Source organism: Myotis davidii, unplaced genomic scaffold (genome assembly GCF_000327345.1).
Source record: "Myotis davidii unplaced genomic scaffold, ASM32734v1 scaffold31, whole genome shotgun sequence".
Lineage (NCBI taxonomy): Eukaryota > Metazoa > Chordata > Mammalia > Chiroptera > Vespertilionidae > Myotis > Myotis davidii.
This window is the reverse complement of record NW_006283639.1, coordinates 3,751,495-3,762,829: the sequence shown is the minus strand read 5'-3', so window position 1 is coordinate 3,762,829 and position 11,335 is coordinate 3,751,495. Positions and strand designations below refer to the sequence as shown.

Genomic DNA, 11,335 nt, shown 5'->3' with positions numbered 1-11,335 from the left:
AATAGAATCAAGAGCATAGAAAGGGAGTGGACTTTCAATTCTCGGGGGGAAAGGGGTGTGGGGGTGTGGGAAGAGGCTGGACAAAAATCGTATACCTATGGATGAGGACGGTGGTGGGGGAGGGTTAAGGGCAGAGAGTGGGGTGGGAACCGGGTGGAGGGGAGCTATGGGGGAAAAAAAAGAGGAGCAACTGTAATAATCTGAACAATAAAGATTTAAAAAAAGAAGAAAAAAAAGAAAAAGAAAAAGAAAAAAGTAAGGATTAGACCCTATCCTCAAAGAGCTCAAAATGCATACTTAGCTGTTTATTCAGAGATGGGGATGAATAAACTTAGCTGAAGTGAATAGATTTTTTGAATTGGCTCTTAAATACCCACAAGCTTTTATGATGCAGGCAAAGAATAGACTCTATGTGAGAACATCATTAAGAAACTCAGATGTAAATAAAAAACAATTGCTAAAGACAACTGGCAAGTAGTCTCATTTCATTTTTTAAACAATATGCATATATTACTAGATGAAAATACTAGTAAAATTAACTTTCAAAAAGTTCTTCCTCTTACACACACACACACAGACACAACTGAATAGCCCCCAGCACTTTCCAGTATTGGTGCACTGATCAAATGGGCCATCGTGGGGAAGAGTGAGCTAAGGGGAGGGACTCAGGTATGAGTGGGCCACCTTGGTAACTTGTTTTACATAAATTATACATATGCATATTAAAAAAAGACTCTAAGTTACTCCACATAGAAGCAGCAGGAGCAAAGGCAAATAACTTTAAAGTTCATGGGACAGAGGGGTAATACTAGGCAAACTGAGGCCGACTTGGGTTTCAAGCAGCCTCAGCATTAGCATATCCCTTCTAGAAAGACAGCTTTCTATAACGGAGAATGATATGGAGACTGGTAGACAAGAGAGAAATCTCTTGTCAAGCTATAGGGCAGGTTTTGGTGAGAATTGTCAAAACAAGTTCAGTGACAATGGGATTAGCGATAGACTACGTTAGATTTGCTATGAAAGTGAGACTAGAAAGAGAAAAGACCATTATAGCTTCCCAATGCAATTAGCATTGACTTGCTGGCTCTTGCTTAAGTCAACCATCAGTAAATTACAGCCCAAAGGCCAAATTAGCCTTACCACCTGCTTTTGTACCATGCTTGAGTTAAGAATGATTTTTACACTTTTAAATGGTTGAAAACAAATCAAAAGAAGAAAAATATTTCATGGCAAGCAAAGGTTTGTGAAATTCAAATTTCAGTGTACAGAAATAAAGTTTTATTGGAACACAGACATGCTCATTTGTTTATGTATTGTCTTTGCCTGCTTTTGCACTATAAAGGCAGAGTTGAGTAGCTGCAATCGAGATTGTGTGGCACAGAAAGCCTTAGTTACTATTTGGACATTCACAGAAAAGTTTGCTGACCTCTGGGTTAAGTGGTTGATAATAATGCTTTGGTATCTCCAGCTTTATAGGTATTGTGCACATGTTCATTCAAAACAGCTCAGCTGGACTGACCTGGTGAAACATGTGAACTAAGAACATCCATGCTATTTACCATTGTAGACAATGAGCAAAGAGTTGGAGATCCTCTATCCATCAGTCCATGGTGGTGGTGTTGTGTAGGGGTTTTCTGATGAACTTTCCTTTGAAGCACTGTGAGTCTTGACTTCTCATTCCCTAGTGCTAACCATAAAGTTTATTTGTTAGTATATACCCCTCCCCCATTGTTTTTGTTGTAGTTGTTTTGTCTTTCTCTTTATTTTTTAAAATCAATTTTTATTGATTTCAGAAAGAGGAAGGGAGATGAGAGAGAATCATTGATTGGCTACTTCCTGCACACCCCCTTACTGGGGGTCAAGCTTCCAAATGGGGCATATACCCTGACTGGGAATTGAACCATGACCTTGTGGTTCATGAGTTGATGTTCAACCACTGAGCCACACCAACTGGGCTCCTTTTTATTTTTTAGTACTCATTAAAAAGTGACAATGAAAATGCAACTCCGGTCATATAACTTGTCTTTTAGCAGTTTTGGGCTTATAAAAATGTGCCCATATAACTGCTATATTCTTTGTCTAATCACACTTGTCCCCAAATGGAAAAGAAAAATAATACAAAGAAAGAAATTTGATGCCACTGAAGCTATTAGAATTAATCAGTCTATCTGAAGATAATTTTAAGGAAGGAACTTCAGATAAGTTTCAACAGGCCACAATGATGATTGGATAAGGCTTTATGTGCAGAAGGGGGTTAATTACATGTTTCTGTTGACATATAAAATGGCTTTATTCCTCCATTTTAATGATTTTTTAGCACACTCTACCATATCTAATTTGGAACAATTCAGTATTAAATCACTTGCTGAGAGAGCAACAAAAAAGTAAGTAAGAAACAGTGTGAATCAGTTTGAAAAGCAATGCCATGCAGACTGGGAAGGGAAGAGATAATGTTTTAAATGACAAACATCTCAGTAATGTGGTTATTACCATTATTATTAATAATTAAAATAATGATAGCCTTTGCTTTTTGCACAATACTTTTCTACTTGTGAACTCAAAGTAATAAAATATTTTATCACTTTTTATCTCCACATAATTCACCAGTTTAGAAGGGGTTTGGGATTATAATTCCTGTTTTTCACGTGGAGGAAGTAAGAGAGAATTGAATCTGCTGGTACAAGAATGTACAATAAATAAATTGGTGGTGGGACTCAGCAATACACTCCCTTGCTTATTCAAAGTGTTTCTGATGGGTTCTCTTTTTTCTTTGTCCCATGCTACCTCTCTTATCTCATTCAAAGCCACCAAAGACCATCACTGAAATAGCTGTAAAAGGTGGGGGCCAGGAAAGGAGGACACACTGGTAATTTGGGGCACGATAGTGACAGAAATTCCATGAAAAGGCATATAAACATTCTCATTATCTTTTGAAATTCAACCCCTCTCTCTCTTTTGTTTAATTCAAAAGCTATGATATTTCTTGTTAGAAAAAATCCACCACAACACAAAAAAGCACATTAAAATTAAAGTTTCTCTCTTATTTCTGTTATTCCACTTCTTACTGTTTATAATTTTTGTCTCTTCCTATATATTTTGCAATGCACACACATATATAGTTTTATTTATAGAAACTAGACACAGAATACATATTCTTCTGCAACATTTTTTCATTAAAATATATCATTGGCCTTTTACATGTTAATACATGTAGCTCTACCCCATCAGTCTAATGGCTGCATTATTTTACTTTTCTGTCTTGATAAAAAGTTATCATAAAATAGAACTTCTGTCATATTTCACAATTCTATGTAGTGATCATATACTTTTATAGTTATATCATATTTCCTTCCATTATAAATTCATATTCTTTATCTGGCATGTTTTGCTATTATTAGAGAAACCCTTCCCTCCCATGGCTGTCCCCTCCCTCTACCCCCCACACTTTTGCTTACGTCTGCTATATGCATCTCCTTTCTTCTGCAACAGGTGAATAGCAAGCATTCACAGATGAAGGAACAGTAGTCAGTTTTTAGGCTTCTTAGGCACATTTGCACATAAAAATAACCTCCTGTGGAGAACTCTTTTTATATTTCAATAATTGCCATTGTAGGAGCAGGTGTTTGGAATCCCACTCAAGGGAGAACTAGTGATGAAAGAGATAGGGTAGAGGAAGATGAAGTTTCCTTGACTACAGTCTCATGGGAAAGTCACAGGGCCAGGTAGAGTCCCAGGGGCCTTGCACCACACTCCAGGCCTTCAGCAGAGGCAGAGTCATGTAGCAATGGTGCCATTATTGACTTCTGCAATAATGTTCACACAGAACAGGACATGGAGGCAGACACAGGATGTGATGATGGTGTGGCAGGGATCAAAATGATATCACTTCTTGGCCATATATCACTTGGAAATAGTGTCTCCTTGTTTCTGCAATATATATATTGCAAAGTGCTTTGCAGTTTCCAAGAACTTCTCAAATTCATGATTTCATTATGGGCTCCACAGTCAACCTCATGCTTTTGAAAATATGGGTATTATTCTGTCCCTATTGTCAGACCGAGAAACTATGCTCAGAGTCTAAGTGATTTGTCCAAGCTGGTAAGGAAAGAGCTGGACTTGGACTTCTCTTTATTTTGATTCAATCCCTGGTCTCCCTCCAAAATAACACCATACTTGTCCCTAGTCTTCATGTACCAGACAGTGCTCTGGAGGTATGAATACATGCCATCGATTCTACCAGCATGACAAATACCTCAAGAAATTTAAAATAGCATCCTATTCAAACTCTTTACCCAGCTAACATATTATTTCATTTTCTCTAGTCTTTGAGTTTGCTTAGTAACTATTATAACACAAGGAAACAGGAACTTTACGAATCAAGCACAAAGAAGGCCATCAGACATTTTTTCAGTAACGTGCTTCTGAAGGCAGAACAAATGGGAGAGGCTGAGGGAGTCTCATGAACAAGGGACTCCCTGCAGCATCCCTGAAGTTTAGAGATAACTACTAGCTCAAACATTTAGCTTTTTTAGAATAGACCTCTGGTTGTCTTTTATGCATATCCTGAAAGCTTGTTTGGATATAGATCAGAAAAACAGAACGAGATTGAATTAGAAACTCTATCTGGAACCTGGTATGATTAAAGCTGCAACACATTTCTTGGGCAGTTTTAGATTCTAGAGGAGTAGAAACAGGCTTTAAACATTTCCATAGCTCCTACAGTGCTAACTCCGTGTCCCGCACACAGACAGCACAATAAATCATGGCTAACATTTGCATAGCACTTTCTACCTGTTAGGCACTGTTGTAGGCATTTTACACGAAGTAATTTATTTAATCCTTACAACAATTCTATGAGATAGGTTTACCATTATCATCCTTGCTTTATGGACAAGAAAACTGAGGCACAGAGAAGTCAAATTACTTGCCAAAAGTCAGGCAACCAGAGCCAGACTGGCTTAGCAGTCTGGGACCCAGGGTGTGTTCTAAACAGTATTCTATCATCTGTTCGAGTGTCCTGAATTCCTCAGGAATATCTGTTTTACCCAAGAAGTGGGTACAGTGTGCACTGTGATATAATTCACCCATTTGCTTTCTTTCTCAGGTCTTCTGTGGCCAGGGCCACGAAGAGAGAGTGTGTGAAGCCATGGGTGATTGGCCTCATCACCTTTTTATCCCTGATTGTCCTGGCCGTGTGCATTGGACTCATTGTTCATTATGTGAGATACAGTAAGTATGGCTGCCCTGGCATCATGTGATTTACCCCAAATATTTCCTCCTGTACATTCCTGTTTTGGTTAGCCACAGGCTTATTCATTCATTACTACAATTCATTTGCATAGCTGGAACGAAGAATGCTTTACCTGCCTTGTTTCATGTTTAATCCTCACGAGCCAAGGAGATTCTTTCTTCCATCTTTAATGAAGCAATGCTTCCTACTGGGAACAGCATGCTCGTTTTTATACTCATTAATAATCAACTCTTAATTAGGGGAAGACCATAGGATAACTAGAGTCCAGTGGCTTGAGTTGTTTGAGGTTATAGGGCAATCACCTTGATTTAAAATAACTATATCTCATTGAAATCCTGACAGCCCAATTAATTAATCACATAATCAGGGACTATAAAAAATAAGTAGGCTCTATTCTGTGCTGGTAAGTTAGAAAAATGCTCAGAGTGATATGTTATTGAAGAGATGTTTATTTCTATTATTTTACATCTCACCTTGGGATGTATTATACGTGAGTAAAGAGGACAGGATCTGCTGAGAAGGCTAATTATAAGGAGATCCGCTCTGCAGTAATTGGGTACCTCACTGCTGAATGAAACGTGAACACTGCTGTGCCATTGGAAAGATCCCCAGGGTACCCCAGAACTGTTTTTTAAGGGCATGACAACCCTTCTGAAGTTTCCTTCTATTTTGCCTCAGGTTTTAATTAGTTGACTCCACTATGACCTATTGGTTTAATATCTCCCTTACTGACTAGATAATGCTTTGATGTTCAAGACCCTGTAACTAAAGAGGCTAATAACTTGATTCTAATTTAATTGGGAATTTGCAGAAGTTTCTTTCTTGTAAAGAGAAATGGTGGTCTGTAATTTGGTGATCTGCTAGCAGACACAATCCAGTCTTAATTATCCAAGCAAGATGGATCATTAACGAGCAGTTTAAAGGAAAAAAAAAAAGTAATGTAAAGATTATTTTTGGTAGAATTTCCCCACATGCAGGTCTTTGATTTTGAAGTATTTGCATTTTGAAAATTTTTCTGGAGCATGTTTTTAATAAAAAAATAGTAGTTGAAATAACTTCACAATCCTATAATTCTGTTATGAATATATTGAGTCCCATGATGTTGTAAGCATTATCACTCTTCTTCATGGATGCCTAGGACTACATTGCATTCGTTTTTGTATTTTCAGAAATTGAGAGGATTCTTGTGCATATTAGAAACTTAATTAATGTCTATTAAATACAGAATAAAAAACAACAAGTGAGTCATACCTATGATATTTTCTAGGGGCATATCTGACTTCATAAGGAATCCCAAATAATACTAGGGGTCTCCATACCTGAGTGAGAGAAAATGTTTCTTATTTTTCTCCTTTGCTTCTTCCCAAGCCAGCTGTTTATAGAGGCTTAAAGTCTTATTCATATGCATACAGTGAAAACCTGGCAAGATTTTTCCAGTAACCTGTTCCTGGATCCTATTGTTTGGATGATCAGTTGAGTAATATGGAACACAGTTTCTACTGCCCACACAGCACACCTGAATAAACGATTGTTATGATATGTGTTACTGTCATAATTGCAACCTGCCCTCTGTGAGTGGATATAGCACATGTGCACTTGGAGATGGTACACATAGATAACCCAGCTAAACCAAACAAATCTATTACAGAAACATGTAGATAAAGCTGGAGTGATCAGACTTGAAGAAACATTGTTTTGGCAGAAAGCCCAGGACAGCGCAGATTTGTGTGTGCGGTGTGTGTCCACGGGCCTTTGAAGCTGCATTCCTGTCCCCTCTGTGATTTGAATGACAGAAGGTGAATCTATTATGAGTAACATCATTGTAGGTTATAGAATCACAAACCTGTTAGAAGACTTATGTTCCTCCTTATTTTTTTACTTTTCTGTTAACATTCCCAATGATATTCTTTAACAACTACACATGCCATATAATTTTGACAATTGGGAATATGTTTTGACACTTAGTGATCTGTTTGAGTTATCTGATCAAAGTAAAATATTGACTACAGATAATTGTTTATTTGGTTGAAGTATATGGAATTGCTGATATTTGACCATTTTTGACCTACATGAACAGCAATTTTAAATGATTTAATCCAGTGGTTCTCAACCTTCTGGCCCTTTAAATACAGTTCCTCATGTTGTGATCCAACCATAAAATTATTTTTGTTGCTACTTCATAAGTGTGATGTTGCTACTGTTATGAATCATAATGTAAATATCTGATATGCAGGATGGTCTTAAGCGACCCCTGTGAAAGGGTCATTCGACCGCCAAAGGGGACGAGACCCACAGGTTGAGAACCGCTGATTTAATCTAATCCTATCTAATAAAAGACAAAAATGGTAATTGGCGTACGACCAATACCCCTTTCATTGGCTAATCAGGGCTATATGCAAATTAACTGCCAACTAAGATTGGCAGTTAACTGCCAGCTAAGATTGGCAGTTAACTGCCAGCTAAGATTGGCAGTTAACTGCCAGCTAAGATTGGCAGTTAACTGCCAGCTAAGATTGGCAGTTAACTGCCAGCTAAGATTGGCAGTTAACTGCCAGCTAAGATTGGCAGTTAACTGCCAGCTAAGATTGGCAGTTAACTGCCAGCTAAGATTGGCAGTTAACTGCCAGCTAAGATTGGCAGTTAACTGCCAACAAGATGGCGGTTAATTTGCATATGTAGGCACAATGCAGGGAGGTGAAAGGGAAAGCAGGAAGAAGCCCCCTGCCACTGACAGTGATCAGAAACCCAGGGGGGAGCTAAGAGCTGGGGGGTAGGGCAAAGGCGGCCCTGCCACACAGCCATGCTTGGAGAATCAGGAGTTTTTGCCACCCTGGCCAGTGATAGCAGGAAGTAGGGGTGGAGCCAGTGATGGGAGCTGGGCACGGTCGAAGCTGGCAGTCCCAGGAGCTAGGGGTCCCTTGCCTGGGCCTAAAGCGAAGCCCACAATCGCAGGGCCGCTGCAGCTGCGGGTCCCCGCTGCCCGGGCCAGACGCCTAGGCCAGAGGCTTTAGGCCTGGGCAGGGGCGGGGCCTGCAACCGTGGGGAGCTGGGGGTCCCCTGCCCAGGCCTGATGCCTGGGCCAGAGGCATCAGGCCTGGGCTGGGGGCAGAACCAGTGATGGGGGGAAATGAGGGTCCCCTCTGTCAGAGGCGTCAGGCCTGGGCAAGGGGCCGATCCTGCGATTGGAGGGTGATGGGGGTCAACGCCTGAGGGCTCCCAGTATGTGGGAGGGGGCAGGCTGGGCTGAGGGACACTCCCCCCCCCCCCACACCAAGTGCACGAATTTCGTGCACCGGGCCCCTAGTGATTAAATAAACAACACCAAAACAGGTCTAAGGATATAGAAGAGTCTGTTCTTTCTCTTTTAGAACCTTACTATTCAATATGTGGTTGGGTGCCAGCAGCATCAGCCTAGTGCTTGAAGGATGAGCTTGTTAGAAAAAATGCAGAATCTTGGGCCCAAATTCAGACCTCAGGGAAACTATTGGTCAATATTTCAATAGATAAAAAACCTTACTTAAAATTGTGTACATTGCCAGGGCTCTGCCTGCATTTCAGCTTGCACTGGCCATTCAGGGAAGGGAGGTAAGGAAGCGGGAGGAAGGTAAAAACTCTCCAGTACCTCATTTAGGTGGCTAATGCTCAGCAGACCTTAACCCTTCGGTCTCTCCAGCCTGACTTCCCTCTCCTTCATGTGTCACTCCAGACCTTGTCAGAGTCTGATTGGTGGCCATGACGTTCTTTTGAAATTTACCAGGAGTTATTTTGCATAAGTTGGATATAACAAGATATTTTTCTTATAGCTTCAATGAGTGGGTTTGTTTGTTTGCTTCCACCCCAAGAAGCAGTATGTAAAGAACATTTGTGTTTTGGGAGTTGGACCTTAGGTTGAAGCCCTGTTCTGTTTTTTTTTTCTTTTCTGGCTATTCATGTTGGGGTTAGGCAATTTATTCACATTTCTAAGGCTATATCCTGTGTCTGATAAATGTGGATAATACTGCCTTTCCATGAGGGTTATTATAAATTAAACAAGACATGTGAGTATGTCTGGGACACAGGTGTCCAATGTTAGTTTTATTTTCCTTGGGGTTTAAGTGCAAAGGGAACAAATAAGAAGCAACAGAGAGGAGCAGAGAGCTTGAGATTGGGTGAGACATGCTCCATTTTCCTGTGATAACCATACACAATAGTCTTGATCACCATTGTATTTCTAATCCTCAGCACAGAGACCCTCACAGAAAAGGTAGTTGGCATTAATATTTGTTTAATGAATTTTCCGATGGCTCTGTGCTTGCTTTGTGTATCATGGGGTAGTTGAAAAGCTTTCCTGAATGAATTCTTCAGCAGGCCCCAATCGTGGGCTGCTTAAACTAAGTGCACAAAATGGAGACAATGGCTAAGGAAGCTGACAAGCTCCAATTCCCGTGGCTGTCAGGGGAAAGAAAATAAATAGTGTGAAAAGGGAGCCAGGTGAAACTAAATAGTGTCCCTGGAAGTGTATGCCAGGTGGCAGCTCTAGCTTCTTAAACTATATACTGAACTCCTAGCATTTTAAACCTTATCCTCATCTTATTCCTTAGTCAAAGTAAGTATTCTTACACTAGAGTCCTATGGCCAGAATTATAGAAGAAACCTACTTTTGGAATAAAAAAATGCATTTACTCTTGAGAAGTTCCTAAATCCATCCATCTGTGTTTGCTTAGATGGCGTGACTTGCTACCTCCTGTTGCTTGTTCAGGAATGGATAACACATGACTAATTAACCCATAGGAACACCAAGCATTTCTTATGGCTTTTACACTCTAAATCTCATGATGATTAATGTTGTTGTCTTTTCTTCTGAGATAATCATGAAGCTCAGGGAGGATGATGCAGATGACGACATGGGTACAAACATTATTTCCAGTCTCAGCCTTTGCAGCAATCACTAAATGGGAAAATGATAATGCTTCACACACATCTGATAAAAATTATGATGGATTTTTATCTCTTTTCTTGTAGATCAAAGGAAGACCTACAATTACTATAGTACATTGTCATTTACAAGTGACAAACTGTATGATGATTTTGAAAGAGAGGCTTCTAAAAATTTCACAGAAATGAGCCAGAGAATTGAATCAATGGTAAGCATTTTTCCCCCTCCATTTCCAGGGCCATCACTTTTTACCATAATTTTCAGTACCTTAGCTTCTACAACATCTATTCCACTGATTTTGCATATCTTTGTAAATAAGAAGAGCCCCCTCCCTAAGGGATATAAAACAAAATAACAATTCATGACTTCAGAGAGTATGATGTGCAGAACTGAACCAAATGACCGTAGCCATTTCTTTATGTTTCTCCTACTCACCCTTCCTTAGCTAGGGCTACATGCTTAATCAGCAAAATCCAGAAATTCTGGGAATGTGAGGGTTGATGTAGCCTAGACTTCTTAAAGAAGAAACCCTGAGCAAAAGACCACCAGATTAAAACTATTGAAACACATACTTGAATAGTATTTTCATATTTAAAAATCTAATCTTGGACCAGTTTTTGATAATAAGTGCATAAGAAATCCATGGGTACTCATTCTATCATGAAGGCATCAACATTATCCTGAGGGATGAATGAAATATTTTAAGAAGTAGAAAAATAAGTAGTATTGGCCAAAAGAGCAAGGGCTTGGGTGGTGACTTCTTATTGTCAGATTACTTAGAGAATAATTTAGATGTTTCCTGATATTTTGTGAGGCAATTAGTGGTATGATGTGATAGAAAGCCCCCTAGGCTAGGAGTTGGGACATCTATTGTCAATACCATGTACTAGCTAGTGATGTGTTCTTTGGGGCATCACTTACCATTCTGGACATTTTTTTTATGTGGATATTAGGGCATTAAGACTGGATCATTTCCAAATCGTCTTCCAGTTCCAACACCCCGAGTAAAAACAGAATGGCAGTGAGTCACCTGGAAACTGCCTGGTAGACTAGAAGCCTGAGGATTCATAAACCTTGCTGAGGAGGAGGTCAAATCTTGGTTGTATTTGTATTTGTAAACACCAAGTCAGGGAAATATCTGAATAAGCTCCTCTTTGAAGCAATATATA

The 11,335-nt window shown here is 39.6% G+C and overlaps 1 protein-coding gene across 1 annotated transcript in view; it reads left to right on the top strand.

Annotated features, from left to right (window-relative positions):
• The window catches only part of LOC102752314 (transmembrane protease serine 11E), a 44,742-nt gene that overhangs the window by 14,915 nt on the left and 18,492 nt on the right, over positions 1-11,335 (top strand). The window contains 2 exon segments of the mRNA XM_015565886.1: positions 5,105-5,229; positions 10,253-10,374. Of these exon segments, the coding sequence (XP_015421372.1) occupies positions 5,105-5,229; positions 10,253-10,374 (247 nt within the window).